The sequence below is a fragment of the Lepisosteus oculatus genome, chromosome 8, assembly GCF_040954835.1.
Source record: "Lepisosteus oculatus isolate fLepOcu1 chromosome 8, fLepOcu1.hap2, whole genome shotgun sequence".
NCBI classification, from domain to species: Eukaryota; Metazoa; Chordata; class Actinopteri; order Semionotiformes; family Lepisosteidae; genus Lepisosteus; species Lepisosteus oculatus.
In genome coordinates, this window is record NC_090703.1 from 37,721,397 (window position 1) to 37,745,962 (window position 24,566).

The 24,566-nt window shown below is 36.3% G+C and overlaps 1 protein-coding gene across 4 annotated transcripts in view; it reads right to left on the bottom strand.

The window, feature by feature from the left end:
* The window catches only part of lrch2 (leucine-rich repeats and calponin homology (CH) domain containing 2), a 111,757-nt gene that overhangs the window by 13,103 nt on the left and 74,088 nt on the right, over window positions 1–24,566 (bottom strand). For all 4 annotated transcript variants that reach the window (XM_015351074.2, XM_006632640.3, XM_015351076.2 and 1 more), the window contains 4 exons: window positions 11,452–11,508; window positions 8,127–8,190; window positions 793–905; window positions 105–242 (listed from right to left, as the gene is read on the bottom strand). In XM_015351074.2, the coding sequence (XP_015206560.1) occupies window positions 105–242; window positions 793–905; window positions 8,127–8,190; window positions 11,452–11,508 (372 nt within the window). The remainder of the gene's footprint in view (window positions 1–104; window positions 243–792; window positions 906–8,126; window positions 8,191–11,451; window positions 11,509–24,566) is intronic.

Genomic DNA, 24,566 nt, shown 5'->3' on the forward strand with positions numbered 1-24,566 from the left:
GATTAAGAACTATATATTGACAGGTAAGGCTACATACCAAAGTGCCTGCTGCGCTTTCTCAATGCCTTATCTTTCTCTTAGGGTTTTCTAAACATGATTCTCACCACTGCAGGAGAAGGGACATGAATACTGGCCACAGAACGAGGTCGAATGTGATTGGCTAGATGGCAGAGCACGACCCCATCCATCAATGCTGCCCCAACATCATCAGGCAACAGGACTTTCAACCTGGATTCAAGGTTCTGCATTAAAAAAAAAAAATCAACAATAAAACAAAGATTTTAGAAAAACTTTCTAGAGCATACATTTGATGTAATTACAACAGAATGTAGTGTACATCCATATCTGCAATATAATATGTCCTGTTGCATGCTGGACACCAGTGAGTATGACTCTCTTGTTGTTTGGATTGGCAGTAAGAAGCAGAAAAGCATTCTCTAAGATAAGCATTAATAATAAACTGCTGAATGCTAACATGCATAGGCTGTATCCAGTGTAAATTCCCCTAAATCAACCTGAAACTGTAAGCCATTTTTCATTTCAGCCAAGCTCTCAATCATAATCAATACCTAAATTGACTTAAAAACAAGGGTTAATTTGATTTTTCGAATCCGTTTGCTGAGAGCTGTGTTGGAGAAGTTACTTGAGATCTCTAACGTCTAAGAAAAAACTTTGCTGGAATGAAATGCTGGTGTGTGGTCCCCAGCACCAAGGCTGGCATCCCCTGCAGGAATTTTTGAAGCAACGCTTAACTAACTCACTACGTTCAAATATTAGTGGCATTTTACTCACATCCCGAAGTTGTCTTATCTGTTCCATCTCTTCCCTCAAATGTTCCATTTTCCTTCTCATTGTGAAACCTGGGTCCACAGCACCATAGTCTTGACGGCTGCTTCGCGAGAATGCTGTGGTACAGTATGAATGAAAATACAGTAGGAATGAAAAATGAGACCGCAAAACCAAAAAAAATTAGGTAATACATTCATGCAAACTCTCTCATATGCATTTAAGCGTCTCCTGTAAAAACAGTTGCATGCCTGAACTCTCAATGCTGTGTCTATTACACAAAATAATAGGTCCTTCTAAACCTTTTTTTTTTATCTTTGAGCAGAACAAAGACAAGTATTTATTTTTCAAATAGAAAACATAAATTATTACATTACATTAGCTTTGATGTGCTGTAATGCACTGTTTGTTGTGAATTAAGACATCATTTTACACCAGTTGAAAGTGTTATTAAACTGTACAGTACATCGGGTGGCACTGTGGTTAAGGATCTGCGCCTGTGGCTGGAAGTTTGCTGGTTCAAATCCCACAGCTGGCAGAGGAATCATACTCTGTTGGGCCCCTACAATGGCTAAAGGGTACTATGGCTGACCCTGTGCTCTAACCCCCAGCTTCTCTCCCTGTGTGTGTCTCATGGAGAGCAAGCTGGGGTATGTGAAAAGATGAATTCCTAATGCAAGAAATTGTATATGGCTAATAAAGTGATTGGATTCCCTTTGCGGGTCACACCAAGAAGATTTCTCATCTATGGCTGCACATGTTTCTCCAAAAAAGATGACAACACAAAGATGCACCTTGTTCCTCTATTACCCAAGCAAACCCTTTGGTTTTTTCAATCAATAACATCATTTTCTATTTCAGACAAAGTGGCAAAAAATGCTTCATGAATATGCCTCGAAAGGGAACAGAAACCACTGAAGTGATAATAAAATAGTATGTCTGCAACTTACACTTGAAATGGCAAATAAAAAGGCTTCTCAGTAGAGTAAAGCCAAGTTTATCAAAGAAACCTCATTTACTGTATCTCATTGCTTAAGTCAAAAGGAACAGAACTAAAAGGATGAGGAACAGAACAAATATGTGCTGTTTATGTATTTGCTTTTCAAATACCCTTATATACTGTAGTGTTAACCATGATCAGAATGGTTTGTACATTGTTTTCTACTTAGTATCAAGCCACTACATATGTGAGTTTTTTATGATTCTATAAGGTCTGGCAAGTTCCACCTCAGTAAAAAAAAATAGTAGGGAATGGAGAACACATTTATTTTCTTTTGAACATTTTGAAATCACAGTAAATAACACTACAAAAGTTTTTAACATGAATCCACACATCTCAGAAATTACTTTCATTTCAATAACAGAAATTATAAATTGTAGAAAGTACCAATTAATCTAACTGAGAATCCCTTAGCTTCCATGTTTGACAAAAACCCTCTTGCTCAGAAAAGTTATGAAATTCCACTCCCTTTCCTCACTTAAAAACCCCATGTGTGATGTTGTCTTTTCCAGTAAAATCATGGAGCACAGCTCCAATCTTGGGAGGTTTGCAACATCTTCAGGTTTTCATTCTTCTTGAACTCTCAACTACCCTTTTAACTGCACCATCTTAAGGGTGTTTCCCATTTCTTACAGCTAAAATTACAGTACTGTACTCAGGTAAAAAAAGGAACCATACAGCAAATCCTGCCTCAGCATGTTTGGTGGGATAAAAAAGAAAACAGACAGGAAAATCATGACCCGTAAATATGAAGAAAGTTTTGTGTTTTTTAAGCAATGTGGAATCTTGTAACATTCCTTCATTTCCTTGCTTGCTTAATGGATGAGTTCTTACATTAAACTGCATTTTCTTTCTGGTACTGTCAATCAAGTCTGAATTATAAAGTGTTCCAGTTCAATAACATCATTCATAAGGCTGGAATTAACTTCAGCAATAGGTGTCAGTGATTTAAAGAACTGAGAAAACCCATTAGGTAACAGCTCTACATGGCCAAACTTGTGCACATCTACAGAAATTGTTCATTCATAGCACACACTGTGAGACATATATTAAGGTTATAAGTCAATAAATTACAAAGTGGTCTGACTTAAACTGAGCAGTTCTGCTTTAGCCATGTTCTTATTTTTAGGCAGAATGTTAATGCGGGCAGGATGAATTGTAATTTGAAAAAATCTTTTAAACAAGACATAAGAGTTTCACTGTTTTTGTCACCTGAACAGTCAGGTTTTGCCTACAAAGCTCTTTTTGTAGACTTTGCAATTAAGATTTGCTCAAATATAACAGATGTGCAGACAATACAAAGATAACTGAATAAATGTAGTAGATCGTAATGCCTTTACTCTCTACCTTTATGAGCAATAATCTTTTTCTGCAGATGGTGAAACCAGATGTGGTGACAGTATGAAGTTTTTTTAAGGAAACACCCATTAACTTTTCAGCTCCTCAGCTATGTATTTACAACATTCAACACAGATTAACTTCTTGGAAACTCAGTCTTTATTAAACTTTGGCAGTGAGGAATGGTGTGGTTGGGCTGACAAGTTCAGAAATAGAGAAGTTCCCAGTTACTATAGTGTGAACACTGTTTGGGAAAGAAACCAAAGTTGAACAAAAACAGTCAAATAAAAAACCAAGTACAAATATATATACAGTTTATTTCTATTTACTTTACTTTGGTCTTTTTAAGAGTTACTGGCTGGAAAACACTGTCTATAAGTTTATTTTCTGTATACTGTATAGGACTAATATTTATCTACTCACAGATAAATTAATTTAATTAGCTTTCTTCTTTTGCTGACAGTTATTGCACAGTTAGGTACCTTGAAATGTATTATAATTAATTTGAAAGTGCCACTTTGTGGGACTAAAAATCCAAGTATAAAATAAGGTCAAAACTTACAGTATTTTCCAAAGCATCTACAGCTAGAGATAAAAAAGAATGAAGTATGTCACAGCCAACTTATACTTAAAGAAATCTGAAAGAACAATCAACATAAGTTACTGTTCTGTTTAAACAAGAAACCATATTACTGTATAACTATAAACAGGTCTTTATGTTGACATAACTGACTTGAACAAATGCAGCATACTGTACCATACTGTCATACCATATATACATCCTTAATGGGTTACACCATTCATATTTTTGTTTATTGAAATGCAAGCAGGTAATTATCCAACAAATAAACTGACAATCCTAAGAACAATATCATGAAATACTCCCATTTATTTTATTATTATTAGGTATTGGTGCAACACGAAGATGATCTGTCTTTTCTGTCAAAATTACAGTCTAGTAAGAGCCTTGAGTCATGGTGCAGAACAGCTACTGGTGAGCAACAAGCTCAATCATACTGTATTTTCTAAAGGAAGTATGTGGCTCTGTGAAGACTAATATCCTCATTTGTCTGGATGTACAGAGATGAGAAAAGGTTTGTGAACCCCAGAGATAAATACAGAAACTTCACATTTCTACCATGATAGCCAGACATATCTGCAAACATTTGTTTATGAAAACATTGCAAGGAGAAAAACACTGCTCTCCAAAAGGAACACTGTGGCCCATCTGATTTTTCGTTACAAGTAAATGTTGCACAAAATGCTCTCTACCCTATCCCCAAACACTGTTTGTTACATTAATTGTAACTCTCACATTTCAGTAAATACAAAATTTATTTTTCCACTGAATTAGTTAGCAAAGGATGCTAAACAAATGGTTTAAGATATGTCTCCAGGGAAAGACAAATCTGTCATGTTATTACAATGCCTTGCAGTTATAACATGACTCAGAGAATTAATCAGGTGCTGAAAATGAAAATGAAGATGAGGATGCATCCTGAAATGCCACAGCAATTTAAACACAATTACAGGAAAAGGCTTGAAATTATTTGCATATATCAGAGCTTAACATCTTATCAGGCAGCCACCGATATCTATAAGCATGTGGTCTATGAGAGCAGAGGTGGGGAAGGTCAACCCCAGTTTTCTGTTGAAGACCTCTGAATACTCTGAAATATTGTTACTGTATTACTACTATTGTATTTGAGAAATGCCTTCACACAGGTATCTAGCAAAAAGCATACACCTTACAGCCACTCTAAAATAAAAACTACAATAGCACATATCTTGAGAAAATAATTTAACCGACACTATAATTATGATTGACAGGTAGAGCATCATAAACAAGAATGGAATGGCGCTGGGTATAAGAGCTGCACACAGTAAGTGCCTCAGCAAGTGCTCACTGGTTGTCTGGAACACTTCTGAAACAGTCAGTCTTGCACAGTGACAGCCTATGTTTGTCAGCTGACTGGAATGAAACCAGGCCTGCCAACCACACACAGCAACAGCACATAGAGGGGTACTACGGATATATTTTGTGAAGTTCTTAATCCATAACTTAACTTTACTGCACTTTGGCTAAGCTGTTTCTATTTCCCTTGAAAATATGCTTTAAACATATCACTTATAAGACAAGAAGAGCATCCATCCATTTTCTAACCCTTTCTTCCAACGCGGGGTCAGGGCAGAAGATTGAGCCTATTCCGGTAAATACAAGGGTGCAAGCCAGGGTTACACCCTGGACATGACGCTAATTAATCACAGGGCCAACACAGACATGCATATACTCAAATTAGGGCCAATTTTCCCAGAAGCCATTTAACCAATCATTTTGTTTTTGGACTGTGGGAAGAATCTGGAAAACCTGGAGGAAAGCCTTGCAAACATAGGTAGAACAAATAAACTCCATGCAAAGCGTATCCCTCTCTTAAAATGAGAAGCCATCTGTTAATAATAACAAGCTAATTGCGCAGGGGGGGGTACGGACTGCCGTTTTGGCTACATTTTCAATCTATGCAATGTAAAAGCAACAAATACAGTTGATCATATAAGACAGGTAATTTAATGACTGATTCTAACAGCTTATAAAAATGTTGTAAAAATAGTAATGAAAAACTAGTAAAAAAAAATAAGCCAAAAAGTAGCTGTTACCCAAACTAAACACAAACAATATAGATAGGATTACAAGCCGATTTCTCAGAAAATTAATAGGATTTTGCTGCCAGAGCATGATTAATAAAGCAGTGCTGAAAACAAGCTCATAGATGGAAAATGAATAGAAAAATGGCATGCTGTTCAAATGAAAGCTGAATTAAAGATGTTTTCTTATTTCAACAATAGTCCTGTGTAAAAGTTTTATTCTTTACTCTTTGATCTATGACCAATGCTTGGAACTGCTAAGCATAAACTAACTCTGTTCCCAGGGAAGATGAAAGATACAGCATGTGCATGTCACAACTCAGACATGCACCTGACTATAAGAATCCACCCCAATTTGTATGATGATCACAGCCATCAAATGTTTTTGAATAAATTTTAATGTACAGAACATCTGGCTACAGATTAAAGTCCTGGAACAAAGAAACCATTTTTATTTGACCTTCGGGAGTTAAGTGTTTAATGAAGTAGTGTTCAGTATGTGATTACCCTCACTATGTCAGAGCCACTGCAGTGATTTCATTCAAATCTATTCCAAATGCAATAAAATGTTCAAAATGTTTATGTTGTGAAGGAATCGTTCCCCATTAGATTTTTTTTGCCCAGGATCAACAACATTCTGTTTACGTTACCTTCATTCAAACATAATCATACAAATAAGTACACTGATCACTGCTTTGTTATTTTTGGCAAACAAATGCAGGTTATTATGATGAAATATGGTTTGATATGATTCCAAAAATGTTAACATTGTTTACATTTGATACAATTTGACTGTTGAGTGATGTACAGTAACAATATTTTGAAAACCTAAATGGTATGCTTAAGAAAATGTTAAAGCATTTGATTGGAAGAAAAATAAAATATGAATCGTTGATGGAATGTTGAGTCCAGATACATTAAATACGTCACTTTCACAGTTTGCTGTTTGTTTACTATGAGAAGTTTGTTTGTTAAAGGTGTGGCTTGTATAGGTGCTAGAGCAACTTCTTCAGGTAGAGTGATGGCGACACAGCTTAGAGGCAAGTTTGTGTCCTCTTATTTCCAAACCCCTTCATTTAAAGCAGCACTGCATATTGTGTATTTTTTCCATGGATTTCATTACGGTTTGTCATTGTAGTAGGATACTTTGTCTTTGGTTTAACGGCCAATACAGGTAATTTATTCATTAACAAGGCTTTCAAATACATTTTTTGAATAGAATTGACAAATATAGGGTTTTTGATATATTTTGATATGTCTGTATCCCGTGATTACTCTTTTGCAAATTGAGAGTGCAACATCAATCTGATCTATCTATAACAGAAATATGATTCAACAAATGCTTGCTGACTCAAAAAAAGAGAAAAATGTCTGAGAAATTTGTTTTTTTTTATTTTCCTACCCTAATAAAGTGTGCAGTCAGTTGATAGTGACAGATTTGTGTACCAACAACTAAACCACACAGTACACACACTTCAACCACACAGTACACACACTTCATAACCGTTCCCTTCCTCATAACAACTTAATTTTGCATCACTTTTTATTAAATATGTTGCTTAGAATTGTGCAGCAAATCCAAAATAAATAAATGACTTACTTTGGCATTCTCAGAATACATTTAGTTAAATATGTTATGATACTTAAATTGGAGATGTAATTATGTCACAACATTGTGATGATGTGATGCCACTCGGGCATTTTATCAAGGATTAATACATAAGGTAACTTAAATCACTGTAAAGCTGTAAAAACATGATCAGTATCAAAAAGGACTGATCATGAAGGTCAAAGATCTAAGAAACTGGCTATATTCTTGAAGTGCTAATCATGTAACAGAGTCCTGGTGGACTAAGATGGCATATGCTGTTAGCAAGGGAGAATGGAAGTTGAGGGCACTTAACACGTTAAGAAGAGAGAGGGGAGGTGATAGAGGTACCCCTGTTGAGCTTATAAACCTTTAATGAATGGGAGTGTCTCCTGTGCCAAGGAGTACTCTATTACTGTTCATGGTGGCACTGCCCCTGGCATGGTGAATAAATAAGGGTGCGTCTGATTTTTATAAGGAACTGAGTGTTTTAGGTTCAGTTTTGTTTTCTACACCTCCTTTCTTTAACATCGGCACAGCCTACAGCTTTTGTCACTCATACATATCTGTGCCCCAAGCATTCTTAGAACCCACATGAAGACAGGTAGTGTTAGAAGAGCTTGCTTTACTCTCACGTCTGATGTTAGCCAGTTTTCAATTCAAACACCTTAACACTCCAGTATGTCTGTAGCAATTGGCTTGAAATAGAATTAACTTTTATCTTAAATAGATCTACTGCACAGATTTAGTAAACAGCAATGTTTTAATTACCTGATCTTGGTTTCAGACCAAACACTGTAAGAGTTGTGTTACAGTCACTGGAGTGGATTCCACCCTGCAATAAAAGTAAAATAATGGGAATTAATATAATATTCTTAAACCAAGAACAGAAAGTTTTGAAACAGTTACAGTAGCTACATGTTTCTACACTTAAATTATTTTTCCTCTTCACTCAAGAAAAAACACCACAATACCACTGCATTTTCTAAAGTGGTTTTACATTTACTTTTTTTTCTACATTTTACAGTTACAGTCCTATTAAATGTATTTTTCTGACCATTATATAGGAGAACGAGGTTGAATATTATTAATAAATAATTTTTTCAAGTGGTTGCTTGCATAATATACTGTAGTCACTTTACTGTCATTCTGGAGAATTCTTAAAAAGTCATGTGTCATGCTTATTCCAGTAATTAAATGTATTAAAAATAGCAGAGTTTAGTATTTTGATAAACACAGATCTCCTAATACCTAAAAACATTTGCTAAAATCCCAAATTACTTTGAGAATACCTAATTCTGTAGCTAAAGGCTGAGCTACAGTATGTTGGCCTCATACAGTAATTGTCATAAGAACTGGTCAAAAACTGGTCAGCTAGAAGACATCCTTGGCTATCTTGCTTGGGTTGGATATATTACGTACAATACAAGGTCAATCCCCATGGGTATGTTTAGGTTTTCAACAACCAGTCAATATTTTGAAGCTAGTAACTGAAATAAGAATTTATGAAGGGTTACGAATGAAAGGAGGCCATTTGGTCCATCTTGTTCGATTGGTAGTTGCTAAATATAGTATATATATATCCTGGAACGTCAATAACACCAGTCAGACAAATCCTAGGAGGAACCACAGATCCATGTAGGCTAAGTACCGAGAATGAGTGAGAACTGCAAGTTTATCAGAATTTCAAAAACAATAAGACATGAATTACAGGGCTGTTAGTTAAACAGTTGTAACAGTGTGCTTGTACTCCTGCCTTTTGTATCACATTTCATGAATAAAATGTGTCACTAACAACAGTAAAACAGGACAACAATATTTGCAAATTGACATTACACAATTGATCAATAATCATTTTTTTCAAATTGGATGATGGCACAATACAGAACAGATTAATATGACACATAGTACTGTATATTCTATCTGTACAGTGAAAACAGAGGTGTAGGTAAACACACAAAACATTATTACCGATGAATTTTGGGTAAAACAAAAAGATCAGAACAGAGGAGCAAGAGATTCTGTTACTCCCTATGTTCTGTGCAGTCTGTTGGAGTGAATGTCTGCTGTCAGAAGTGGCGAAGGGCAGAAACCCTGTGTGCACCACATTCCAGAGTGAGAAGTACTGTTTTGTTTCTTGTGAATTTTAGAAGTTTTGCTTTGAAAAGTCTGAGATTGTTAAATCTATATTGTTTATTTGGAGGCTGATAAGTAGTTTAGCTGCTTGGGTAGGATAGTTAGGGACTTTAAGAAGTATAGTCAGGAGCTCAAAAAGAGGTTATGCATTTCTTCTGATATTTGATTGTGGTGCCTTTTCACTTTTTCCCTGAAATGTACAATAAAGCGCAACCTTAAAGCTGCGTGTTTGGTGTCTCTGTTGGCCTGGACACACCTAATGGCTTGTCACAAACTCCCATTCCTGTAACTTTAAGAGTTCATTTTCACTGACTCAAATTTCAGGTTTGCTCTGGCACTACGCTGCCTCTATCACGTAATGCACTTTTCTTTTCCGGGGAATGAGAGCTTAAGGCCTAAGATGTACACGTACATAATGTGCAAACTTTTTAATAATTATAATTACTGTACATGATAAAATGTGCTGATTTGTTTCGCATGTAATAAAAGAACCTGAAACTGCTTGTTTTTGGGCGGGCTTGCATTCATGAGCTGGCAACTCCCTTTTCTTCAGAAACTGACAGAAACTGCCAAACAAACATTTACAGCATCAGAGAAAACACATCAATACTGTCACTCATTACTAAAAAAAGAAAGGATATACCTAGAAGCCAGTGGCAGCTGCTCTGTTCAGATTTGAATACAGCTGCTTTTGGCCAGTATTACATTGTCTCTGTCCACACCTTTTAGACAGCATTCATCATACTGTGCTTGGGGTGCATATTTACCAAAGATTTTCCAAATCCCTAAAAGTAGATCTCTGCAATTTAAAATCTAAATAAAATGAGCAATTATAGATTGACACATGACTGACTTTGTTCATATTTACCTCTTAAATTTATAACATACAACAGAAGAAACTCAAACACAAAACCTAAGCAGGTTGCCTAACTAGTTTAAAGCATATGAAATACAAAAGACATTTTACTGTGGTTTGTACAAAAAAGCATTAACTATATTCGGGCTATTTCACACTCTTGCAAGAGTACCTTTCAAATCTTTTAATTGAAGCTGTTTTGTAAAATACAGTATATACTCAACAGGGCATATATATTCACACAGAGCTCATGGTGATACCACTAAATATTTTTCAATCCTGGCTCAAGCGCTTTGATAAAGAATGACAATGCAAGACGATCATCTGCCACCTTTATCACCAGGTTTGGAAACAGGAAGTATAAAACTGCTTCACAAAAATGCTACTTATGTACTTCCTCTCTCTTTTGTTGAAATATTTGCCTGCTGATTCCCCTTTGTGTGCATCTTTTCTACAGTCCTCCCTCCACCTCATCTTCTCCCTTCCTGTTACATTCCTCATACAGTAAGTGAGCGTATTTTGGACAGACTTTACCTTATAGCCAAGAATGTTACTTCCTCAGCCATGATTACATTTGAGCTTCAGTCTCGTTGAAGACTATAGAAACGATTATTGATTTTACTTTTAAAAATGTCCTGTGTCTGACCATTTCTGATACCAGAAATAATTCTGTACATCTGGCAAACAACAGGTAACAATAAACACGAAGAAGTGACAAAAATCTTGTTGGAAAACAAAACCAATGCTCCCAGTTCTATGTGAAAACATACAAAGAAATAAATTAACTTAAGCCCAATTTTCTTCAGTCCATGATCTCTGCTCACTTTTTGCAGATCATGAGCTGCTTTGGACTGGAGTATTCAAGGCCCTTTTATATTATGGATTGTTTTGAATATTATAGATAATCTTCAAGTTACTATCCATATTTCGCAGTACGTAGTGTATTTTTAATTCAATAACATTTTTGTATATTTTGATAACTTTTGAACAATAACCATTTCTTTTTACTGAGAATCCTCTAAAAATAACACTGGAAACAAAGCATCAGTCTTGAAAGAATTGCAGGCACCAGTTACTAAAAGGGAATAAAAGGATCACCCTCACCTCATGATCATTTTCATTCCCACTCGAGCTTTTCCTTGAAGAGCTCTGGCACTTATACTGCAATAAGAAGTAGACATAACAGATTTTTTTAAAAGGTCACATACAAAAAACACATTTTCCAGACCAAAAATGCATTTTTTACTGCAAATTAGGTCACTAAATTATAGTTTTGTTACAGACCCAAGAAAACAAAAGTGGAAACTACTTTAGTACATCCATACGAGAAATATGAGAGAGCATATATTATGGCTACTCTGCATGTTGAAGAGATTCACTTATCTAGGTCATCTGCAAATATATGTGTACACCTCTTTAAAATGAAGTTAAGGCTGGTTTTGCTTTGCCAACAGCTGGTTGTAAGGAGCCCATTTAGCCCCTCTCGCTTGATTGAATTTTTAGTAACTAATTGATTTAAGGATTTCATCCATTTATTTTTTTTGAAAGATGCTAACGCATGGTATCAGCATTTAAATACTCCACAATAACAAAAAAAAAACAATATTAAGTATTATGTAGCAATTGAAGTCATTACAAAAAGCCATTGAGATGCATCAGCATATATAGGGCCCTTCAAAATTATGTTTAAACTGGAATTTTCACTTTAATTTCTAATTATAATAATAGTTTCTCATGGAAATACAACAAGGTAGATATGTATAGCATAACTGTTTTATTTAATCAATTTTGTTCTACCATCTTGAATCAATTAAACAAATTGACAGTGTTGAACCTCTTTATTTTGAAGGAGCAGAGGTATTGGGACAACAGCCTGTCGTGGGGCAATTAGACAGCAATAGCTGTGAACCTGTCCTGTTCAACTTATCAGTCTGACTCACTTTAACTCTACTTTTTGTAGACAGTGATCAAAAGTCAAAATTAAATCAAAGAACTTTCAGTTAAAAATTAGCAGTTAATTCTGATGAAAGAAAAGGAAACCTCAGCCACAACCACAGCACAGACATTGGGCATAACATAAGCAACAATATGGGATATAATGAAAAAGAATGAATTACCTGATTACCAATCAGCCAAAAATAGGTCAGCCAAGAAAAACATCTGCACTTGATGACAGAGCTATTTCGATAGCTGTTACGGAAAACCCTAAAACAATTGTCAATGAAATCAGCAACACCCTCCAGAGAGCAGAGGTAATGGTATCAAAATGCACAGTTTGCAGAAGACTGAGATAAAAAAAAACTAAAAAGGTTGCTCTGCTAGGAGTAAACGTCTCATCACCAAAAACAGGAAAGCCAGATTGGAACTGGCTCTCAAGTACAAAACTGAGCCAGGGGAATTTTGAAACTCAAGTTTTATAGACAAATGAGACCAAAATAAAAGTTTACCAAAGTGACGGAAAGGAATTGCAGATGAATCAGAAGAATACCACTTTATCCATGAAAAAGACTATAGTCAGCCAACAAGTAACATTAATCAGACTAGAATCAGCATCATCTGAATCACAGCACACAATCTATACTCTGCTTTAGAGGCTTGAGACACTAAGGTGACTCTGTGTGACACTTTCTAACCCGCCTCTGGAGTGTGGATTTAATGTGGACTGGAAAGGTCATGAATCTTTTCTAAGATGGCAGCTTCCTAAACCAGCCATACTAAAATGTAAGTGTGTACAATGTTCTACAAGTGTAAAAACTTGCAAACAACGGCTTTACTGTTGCTTGGGGTTCACTGGAAATAAAATCACTTCTGCTTTCTAAAAATGCACTGCTTCTTGAATGATTTGTTTTGCAACATTCAACAGTCACCAGATTCTATGTCAACATCTGAGGGTGAAAGGTTTGCACTAAAAGTCATTTCCTTCAAGCATTCCTTGCAAATCAAAAAACAAGACTTGAAATAACCACAGGAAGAAAAAAAAATTCACCTCCCCTGTAATTCATGTTACTCATTTGTCTCTGTAATCTGGATTTATTAAGCAAATATTTAAGACTGCCCAATGTTATTCACCTTTCTTAGGTTTACAGTGCGTATGGTCAACTTTGTAATATAACAGTGAAGTAAATGCAGCTTTTATGAGTGAAGAGAAATAGAAAGAACACACCATCATAAACACCATATATCAAGTGACTGTTTTTTGGTTATTATTGCATAAATAAGGTAGTCAGAAAATGAAGATAGAAAACCCTCATTTCCAGACAGGGTAATTTCTCAGAAAAAAGGGTTCACTGAGCAGAATAGTACTTTGAGAAAACAGTTGTTAAATCTGCTCTAGAGAAAAAAATATTCAGAACACTTTAGGTATGAGAGTTCTGAAACTTGGCCACACTGCAGTCTGGAGTATTCTCATTTTATTAAGGACACTATTTACAAACACTAGAATTGTTTTTTCATTGAGACTGTCTATTAGAATACCACTCAGGAAGGATAAATTCCTTAATATATATGTTTGTGTGCACAGGATGCCACTTGTTCTACCAGACATATGAACCAGCACTAATAATTGTGTGATGTACTGCAACAACTAGTGGATTTCAGGAATCTGCATCCAAGGTTACATACATAACAGATTTTCATCACCCTCACCTTGCAAGAATAACAGAACTGAGCCTGCTTCTATGTTAAATGAGATTAGGAAACACAGTGGGAGGGATTGTATACCATATACAAAAGCTTGCCAGATCCTTTGATATCCTTCATTCTGAGCTTAATGACCGTCCTGTTCAATACAAATCACGGATTTCAATGTTTGTTTTGTGGTCAATTATCCATTTGTACACCATGGATTGTGATGTATGCTTGTGATTACTGTCTTTCTGGAAGATTCACTATTGGCCATGTTGAAGCCTTCTGGCAGAAGAAACCAGGTTTGTGCTAAAATGTCCTGGTACTTGGTAAAGTTCATGATGCTTAAGGAGGGCCCCATGCCCAGTGGAAGCAAAATGGCTCCATAACATCTAACCACCCTTTTTTAAATTAAATTAAATTAATTATGATATTTTTTTCCTGTAAATTAAACCTTTTGAAATATCCAACTGCTTTTTAACCAACTGCTACTGTATGTGTTTTTGGCCAAAGATCAAAGACAAATTTTTGCCTTACGTGTGTCGGTTCCTATCTAAGAGCAGGCGAAACACCTGTTAGCTGCTCTCAATAAAGCTATTTTTTTTGTGGAAGCTCCAAAAAAGGCCTGTTAGTATGGAGTTGGTGTCTAACTGTAGAATTGAATACTCATGACTCCAAGATTCAGCCTAGTTCTGAAATACTCCACCTGTGGCTCTTGGACTTTTCTTTGCCACCCGAGCCACCTTCCTCAGTCAGCACTGGGGAAATGCACACATACTATGCCAGGCAAGTTTAGCACTGTACCAGTAGTTGTAAGTAATAATAATAATAATAATAATAATAATAATAATAATAATAATAATAATAATAATAATACGCTCACCACACATCAGCTAACAGTGGGGAGGAGAACAGAGTGCTGAAATCAATTCAGAGGTCATGATTGGTAACAGCCTATGGGAAATTTGGCCAGGATGTCAGGGTATCATCCCTACTTTTGTTTTAGAAAATCTCTGGAATTTTTAGTGACCACAGCGACTCAGAACCTTGGTTTCACATCTCAAGGACAATGCCTTTTAACAGTATAGCAACCCTGTCACAATACTGGGAAATTAGACTGCACACAGACTGCAGAGTGAGTGTCCCCTGCTGGCCCCACTAAAACCTCTCCCAGCAGCAACCTTGGTTTTTCCGAGGAGGTCTCCCATCCAGGTACTGACCAAACTCACACCTGCTAAGCTTCGGTGTTGCAAGGTGACATGACTGCTGGCACATCTTTTTAATTATCACCATATTCGTGGTAAGGGGGTATTTCTTTTTCATACCCATTACCCGAGTTATGAAGCAATCTTTTCTCTCTTTTCATTTGGGAATTCATTGCTGTTACCCATGGTGATAAATGACAAAAGGATTTAGATACATGTATGTTACTGTCTTTCATTTTCATACACTGGTTAATCAGGAAGTATTGGAAGGATTACTTAAGACTGAGATAAACATAAAAAGTAGAATGTTGATGCAGATTAAATTTTGATTTTATTTTTAAAGATCTTTAAGTGTGCCAACAATTTCGACACCTATCTGTTTGAGAAATAAAATTATTACTTATTAGAAATTAAACTTTTTAAGCAACTGCATTAGAATATTGTTTCCTATATTTCTGAGAACAAACTTAATAATCCGATGAATGAATTAACTAAATGGAAAGAATTAATAAGATGGACAATTGATGACTTTGCTTATAATGAGGCAAACCTGTTATGTTCTATTTGGTGGTCTTTATCATATACTGTGGAAATGAAACAAAATCCTGGACTGAGAAAAAGTGAGATCCATTCCCCTTTGAAAAATACAGAAATACTCACACAGAACAAATCAGAAAAGGTTAGAGAAGTTTGTTTTTTTCTATAAATCAGTGTGAAAAATCTTCCCAGGATAAAGTTCATTAACCTTCTACGCATCATTTCTGATGCCTACATACATAAAATAAAACAATTTGTTTTATTTTGATTGCCAAGGCATTTGTAAAACAGCACTGCAGCAATGCAAACTGACGTATAGCAACATACTTTACACCCATTCAACTGAATTCACACCAAAACAGAGTACATTTTTGTGGATAAGAGTTTCCTCCTGTCCCAAGATAGTTATCACATAATCAAAATGTGAGCATAAAGCATGAGAATCTAATGCCCCACCTAGTCATTGTGTGTGGGCAGATAAGAACATATTTCATCGTATATTGCAAAACATCTCATAAAACCCTGTCTTTAGCATTCCTTGACCTGTGTTAAAGTCAAAGAAAAGACTGTATTTTCAAATGCATTCACAGAATTATGCATACACACACAAAGACAGTGCCAACACCAGAGTGCACTGGATCTGACCTTCTCTATTCTCATGCAGGTTTTAACTTTCTTCACCCCTCTCCACTTTACACTTCCTGAGTGGCCTCTCCTCCTCCACTTTTCCAGCTTTTGTTCTCCTGTGCTAGGTAGGTTAATCGGACTGAGGTGTATGTGTGTTTCTGTCCTTGTGTGTGCCCTGCAATGGACTGGCATCCTATTCATAGTGTATCCTGCCTTGCACCTGTTTCCTGCCATGATGGGCTCTGTCTCCCAAGTGACCCTGAATTGGGCAAAGCGTTTAGAAAATGGATGGATGTATCTTTCTTTAAAGGGTGAGAGAAAAACATGGTACAGATTTGCAATGTTTTGTAAGTGACCTCTCTAGAGTATGAGAGCATGGGTAGTATGCAAAAAGACAAATTCCTAATACAATAAATTGTATATGACCAATAAAGTAATCTTAACAAAGTGCATCATGGGTTAAGCTTGAGTTACTGAGTTAATTTAGGTGTAAATTGTGCAGACCTGTTATCAGAGCAATGCCTGTATGTGATCCTGGACTAAGAGAAAGAAATACACTCAGAGGAAATCAGAAAAGATTATAGAAGTTTGCTCTTTATACAAATAAAAAATTGTGCTGCAAAATAAGATAAAAAAACCTCCAACTCTTTCTCCTATCACCATCTAACAGAAAAGGATAACAAAATAAAGCAGAAGAAGGTAAAGAATTAGACAAACCACAGGAGCAGAAGAGGAAGTTCGTTGAGGGAGGTTACTGTGACCTCTCCTTCCACACTCCCTATCTCCATCCATTGCAAACCCACGGTATTATCCAGCCCCTGATGACTCCACTTTTACAGTATGTGCAGCTGTAAAATTTGTTTATAATATAATTATAAGGACCTATGTTTATTTGCTTGCACATGCAAAAACTTTAATTATATGGAATAAACGTACATATAAGTTTATGGAACTTAAGTTTACAGTATTTATTTTCATTAAAAGAACTTTTAATATATTAACGCTATTTATTATATCATTAACAGTTTTAACAAAAAGGCAGAAATATCCCCTATTTTCTCTATAAGGTATGAAGTCCCACATTTGCAAAATCACCACTTCCGGAGACTTCAAGGTACCCAACCCTCATGAATACCGAGGTTTTATTAAAGTATTTTAAATTGGAATAAGCTTGAGTAAGTCATGAACACGAATAATCATTAGCTCTTAGCTCCTTGTATCAAACTGAACTGTCTCAAGAACTGTTGTGTGTTAAAATGAAAATGTGGGGAGCAAGGAAAGGCAAAAATGGGAGAAAAATGACAAATTGTGTTTTGGGCTAACAAAATCTGAACTTTAATTGAACCTGGAATTTGGCAAAATGGTGTAATTCGGAAAATTGTCTAATCAGTCTAGAGTAAAAATACTGACACCTATAGTACACACCCTTTTAAGAATTACTATATTGATGACAGTGGCTGTTTGGACAACAACAGGGAGAAGCAGTAGAGGCTGAAAAGTTAAAAGCTGGGGCCAAATGGGCACCATAAAAGACTAGAACCTTAGAAGCATGAAACACAGAGGAAAGAGAGGAGGGCATTTTGGAAGTGTAACAACAGTAAATTGTAATGAAAAAGGTATAGAAAGGATAAATGGATAAATGGGAGGGCAAAGAAAGCCTGGAAATTTGCAAAGAGCATCAAAGGGCCAGCTACTTTTTATTTTTTTGGTCAAATTGAGCAATGTGGAATTTTAAGGAAAAGCCATTCTGGTTTCTACATTCGGCAAACTAGAAAATGACTAACCACAGCAATCTGAGGCAGGAAAGAGAAAGAGGCGACAGCTGAACTGATGCATTATGTATACTGGTGCCTTGAATGAAATGGGTTTTCTGAGAGAAACTGTCCATAATAATTAAAAACATTGCAAAGATGAAGAATGGACGATAAGACCTTTAATGCCTTGAAACTGGAGTTTGTAATCCAGCGCCTGAATAAGGGGCTTAACGTCAACAAGCAGCAGTAAGAATGAGATGACGAGTTCATGTAGCAATCCTGGGGTGTTGGCGAAAGTGGAAGGGCTAGACACAAGCTCTGAAATCAGAAGCGACAGACGCTGAATAGTGCAACATTTTGCTGTCTGAAGGCAAAAATGAGAAGTAAAGTCAGACTTCTGTGACAGGGATCGCTGCATAACTGGAAGGTGAGCAGTGCAGCACCAAAAACATGACAGTGGATTCTGAGAAATGTCAGAACAGCAGGTTGCAAAAATTTCACCCTCTGGTAGAAACCAGCTGGTATCAGTAGGAATTGACTTGTATATTAGTGCACACCAGCACTACGATAGACTGAACTAAAGGCTCACATTTAAACTGTAATAGAGGAATTTGCCAGGAATGGAAATCCGTCTATCACCCAAACTTTGCCAAATGCCATAATAAATTACATAAATTCAAAATGAGCAAAAACTGGCTTTTTGAGTTTGGGATTTGATTCTTTTTTCTTTAATCTTTCTCAATGGTCAGTTGCTTTTAAAAAACAGATGTTTAATGAAACTTCTCCAAACACTATGAAGCATCAATAATAGATTTCTGCACTTGCTTATAATACAACAAATATGTAGCATACAAGGTCTGACCCACTTATTTTTGGCAAAATTCAATAACCTGGTCAACAAATATACAAGTAGATTTCAAAACTCTGGAGTTAAGGTTTAGATTAGGTTGTATAACCCTTATAAGGAATAATCAGACATCTGATAATTTAAACTGGTTAATTTACAATAGATATTTTAGTCTGCTAAAGTCTAAACATTAAAAACAAATTCAATTAAAGGCATCCCTAAAAAACAGCTTACTCATTTCTAACTGCCTGATAAGCTGATGACAAGCTCTATTTTTTGCCAGTCCTATGTTGTATTATAGCCGAGTCATTGTCAAATAGAAAGTTTAAAAAACAGTCCTGTGGGCCTCTTATTCAAATGGTCTGCTACATATTAACGTTTGAAAGTCTCTTCTACAATCAGTCAGTGGTTTCAGATACGCACCCTTCTGCAGTGCTTCTAAGAGTTTTTTAGAAAGCAGATCTCCTTAATCTTACTTCAACTTACTGTAATTATCAAGAAAAACATTGACAGTTCAATTAATTAATTACTTGGGTTTCAGTTACACTGGGAACACTACCAAAAGAAGCAATATTAAACTAATTCTTCTTTAAGTTAGGGACTCAACTCCCTAACTTTCAGACACTTGTTCACTCCACAATTCAGTGAGGGGACTGATCACTTGTACTGCTATGTTGCAAATTCACTACAAGAAAGCTGTTTTTAAAAATCCCCTCCAGTAGTGACTACAGGAGCTGGATGGAAAGCATTATGTTAAGCGGCAGAGTCTAGTGTTAGGGGTTCCACTTTCCTCTGATGTCCATTGCTGAAAAAGCACTTCATATGGCTTCTCTAGTCTCTAGTTCTTCTGGCTTTAAACTTTTCAGTAAAAACAACTTCAAACCTTACATAAACCTTACTTATTCCTGGCATCTTAAAAATGCTGATAAATACAGAGCAAACAGAAAATCTCCAGGAACCTGGCACAGCACTGTAGAACACCTTCCCTAAAACAGAAAAGTTGTAAATCATACGGCTACTGACATGTTAAAGGTGAATAAAATGTTTGGAGGAAAAACGCCTGTAGTGTCCAAAACTGATTGGATTGAACACTGCCTCTGAATGGATAAGACACTGATACCCTGTGGAATGACTTCCACAGAGTACAGATTTTTCCAGTCCATGAGAAATTTGATTTCATGAACTTTGTGGTATATACCTCAAACCAAATAGCATTGCAGCACCAAAGGAAATGCATGCTCTCAGATTAGCCTTATATCAGTCTTAAAAAATTGACTAGTAAATATTTGTACAACAGTTAATGTGTATGTGCGTTAATGTAAAACAATTAGAATCATAAATTAAACAAGTTTATATTATTCAATTCTCCCTATAGGTCCAGGATTCTGATACACCCTGTACATACAAAAATCACATTTTCCTACCACATCTTAATATTTTACTAATCACAAATCCAAATGTTTTGTGTTAATGGATAATCCACTCATGAATTCATGGGCATTACCTGCTACAATATACTGTAGATTGCTAGCTGTAAGCCCTTTACAAGAAGTGTTTCTTAACAATCACATGATTGTAACCTCAATCACAGGTTCCAATTGCAGAACTACTGTCTTGAGGTAGCAGTGACTCAATTTGGATAACAAATTTCTAATGAAACAAATCCCAGAGTTCACAATACAAGCACATGATACTTTAGATTGCTGTTTTTGAATCAACATTATTTAAAACAAATATATAATCAACTTATACAGCCAAGCAAGCAATTGTGAAATGATGAAAAGGTAATTGCCACCAAGAGCCCCAGCAGAGAAGCCTCATGTTGAGGAATGTAAATCAGATTTGTAAAAGAAACACAGAAGAATCCCATTTAAATGTGCTTACTCAGAATAACCCTTCGGAAGACATTTTAACTATTACAATAGGACTATTTTATTACACATATTTCTAACAATCTACTGTACCTTTAAGGAAAATGACTTAAACTCAGAGTTCACTGTTTATAGGTCATCACTAACAATGCCATCTATGATTTTGTGACCTACAGTGCCTTCCACACTGTAAGTATTGGGATAGTAAAGTACAAATTGCTACATATTATTACATAACATTATTAACATATTGGGCGGAGCAGTAGCTCTGTGGCTAAGGATCTGAGCCCGTGATTGGAAGCTTGCTGGTTCAAATCCTGCAGCTGGCAAAGAAATCCTACTCTGTTGGGCCCCTGAGCAAGGCCCTTAACCCCAACTGCTCCAGGGGTGCTGTACAATGGCTGACCCTGTGCTCTGACCCCAAGTTTCTCTCCCTATCTGTGTTTTTGTGTCTCATGGAGAGCAAGCTGGGATATGCGAACAAAAGACGAATTCCCAATGCAAGAAATTGTATAGGGCTAATAAAACAACATTATTACATTAACATTAATATGAGTCAAAAGTACTGAATGTTACTTTTTATTACTGGGTATTCACTACCCCCATGTAGTGTAATTAACGTTAAATTCAAAATAGTACATGGCTGAATAGCTTAATTTGATTCTTCAGAGGCCCCAAGGGGTAAAGGGCTGGTAAACAAAAAAGGGGTGTATTGACTGGTGATGCTACCATTACAGTCTGCCAATATCGAAGAACTACGGTAGCAATACAGGACAAGTACAGCTCATCAAAGCTGTAGAATCAAGATGTATGGGTGGATTCTATCAAAGTGGGTGTTTCTATAATAACATTTTTTTACAGAAATTGCCAGACATATGTGTCATACAGTATGTTTCGGATAAAAACATCTTTGTTGTTCAATAAGTGTTATGTGTCTAATTTAAAACGTTGCTGTCATAAGTGAGTTTACAAAATATACAATTTTGAGATGCAAAGGTTAAATCATTTGCTCTTAATTCATAACCAGCAAACTGAAATGAAAACACATGGCCGAAGGTAAAGGGAACACCTAGATGTTGCAAATAAAAAACAAAGCACAAAACCATTCACCAAAGGCTCAAAGTAACTGCAATCCAGTACTAGACATTTTGAGCACAAAATATGGTTCTCACAATAGTTATTTCTTGTCCTAAATAGCTTAAGTCAAGTTAAAAACCATAACTGCTCCAAATAGTTTTTCCCTATCCCATTACTTTTCCTTCATTTATTGTGATAAAATGCTCTTTAACTAATTTTTAATAGCAGGTGGAAAGTGTTGTTCCCATGTATCAAAATTGAGATCATTTCATAAAACTTAATGATCAACTATTACTTATCTCTTAAGATCATAAAACACTATCACAAACACAGTATATTTTATAAATTAATGAGGAATTAAAAAGTCATTGGAGGGATCTTTTTCCAACAGTGCATATTTAGAAGAACTTGGCCATGGATGACAAGATATAATTAATTAAACAACAAGTGGAAAAGCATCACTCCAGGGTTATAATGTTGATGAGAATGCAGACACACAAGATGGTGGAACTCCACGTACTGTACAGTATCAAGATAATTCTTGACATTCTCTGTAACACCAGAGACAATAAAAATACATTAAGTACAGTAGATCATATTAATGTCAGTATAGACTGCAGTTAAAAAAAAACCCATAACGCAAACAAAAAATTAAAATACCCATTTAAAAATGAATATATAATTAATTCACCTGTAAAGCAAAAAATGAACAGAAAGTGACTATTCCATAACTTAATCATTCTCAGCTATAGCAATGGAATACCCCACTGTTTGGAACAGTATACGTATGAAAGTGGGAACTGTGAGGAATGAGCACCCTCATCACATCCACAATCACCACACATTTTAATGTTTGCGCTACACATCTGTCAAATATGTTTGCCGACATCTATCGTACAGAATTGAGTCTATGTGTTGGAGGAATGGGAGATGAAAAAACAATTTACAAGTCTTGAGAATAAATGTGGAATAAACAACCAGGCAGTTTTATGCTTTAGAACATCCGTTATTTGCTGGATCTACAAACCTAGTACAGAGGGTCCATAGAAAAATGTGCTACAGAATCAGAATTAAGGATAAAACTGTCATCACTCCTTTTAAATGTCTTTCATATGACCAGCACTAGCTGTCTTGTTAGGTACAGTGCCTTGCGAAAGTATTCGGCCCCCTTGAACTTTTCAACCTTTTGCCACATTTCAGGCTTCAAACATAAAGATAATTTTTTTATTTTATGTGAAGAATCACCAACAAGTGGGACACAATTGTGAAGTGGAACGAAATCTATTGGATTTTTGAAACTTTTTTAACTAATAAAAAAATGAAAAGTGGGGCGTGCAAAATTATTCGGCCCCCTTGCGTTAATACTTTGTAGAGCCACCTTTTGCTGCGATTACAGCTGCAAGTCGCTTGGGGTATGTCTCTATCAGTTTTGCACATCGAGAGACTGAAATTCTTGCCCATTCTTCCTTGCAAAACAGCTCGAGCTCAGTGAGGTTGGATGGAGAGCGTTTGTGAACAGCAGTTTTCAGCTCTTTCCACAGATTCTCGATTGGATTCAGGTCTGGACTTTGACTTGGCCATTCAAACACCTGGATACGTTTATTTGTGAACCATTCCTTTGTAGATTTTGCTGTATGTTTGGGATCATTGTCTTGTTGGAAGATAAATCTCCGTCCCAGTTTCAGGTCTTTTGCAGACTCCAACAGGTTTTCATCCAGAATGGTCCTGTATTTGGCTGCATCCATCTTCCCCTCAATTTTAACCATCTTCCCTGTCCCTGCTGAAGAAAAGCAGGCCCAAACCATGATGCTGCCACCACCATGTTTGACAGTGGGGATGGTGTGTTGAGGGTGATGAGCTGTGTTGCTTTTACGCCAAACATATCGTTTTGCATTGTGGCCAAAAAGTTCGATTTTGGTTTCATCTGACCAGAGCACCTTCTTCCACATGTTTGGGGTGTCTCCCAGGTGGCTTGTGGCAAACTTTAGACGAGACTTTTTATGGATATCTTTGAGAAATGGCTTTCTTCTTGCCACTCTTCCATAAAGGCCAGATTTGTGCAGTGTAAGACTGATTGTTGTCCTATGGACAGACTCTCCCACCTCAGCTGTAGTTCTCTGCAGTTCATCCAGAGTGATCATGGGCCTCTTGGCTGCATCTCTGATCAGTCTTCTCCTTGTCTGAGCTGAAAGTTTAGAGGGACGGCCAGGTCTTGGTAGATTCGCAGTGGTCTGATACTCCTTCCATTTCAAGATGATCGCTTGCACAGTGCTCCTTGGGATGTTTGAAGCTTGGGAAATCTTTTTGTATCCAAATCCGGCTTTAAACTTCTCCACAACAGTATTACGGACCTGCCTGGTGTGTTCCTTGATCTTCATGATGCTCTCTGCACTTTCAACAGAACCTTGAGACTATCACAGAGCAGGTGCATTTATACAGAGACTTGATTACACACAGGTGGATTCTATTTATCACCATCAGTCATTTAGGACAACATTGGATCATTCAGAGATCCTCGCTGAACTTCTGGAGTGAGTTTGCTGCACTGAAAGTAAAGGGGCCGAATAATTTTGCACGCCCCACTTTTCATTTGTTTATTAGTTAAAAAAGTTTCAAAAATCCAATAGATTTCGTTCCACTTCACAATTGTGTCCCACTTGTTGGTGATTCTTCACAT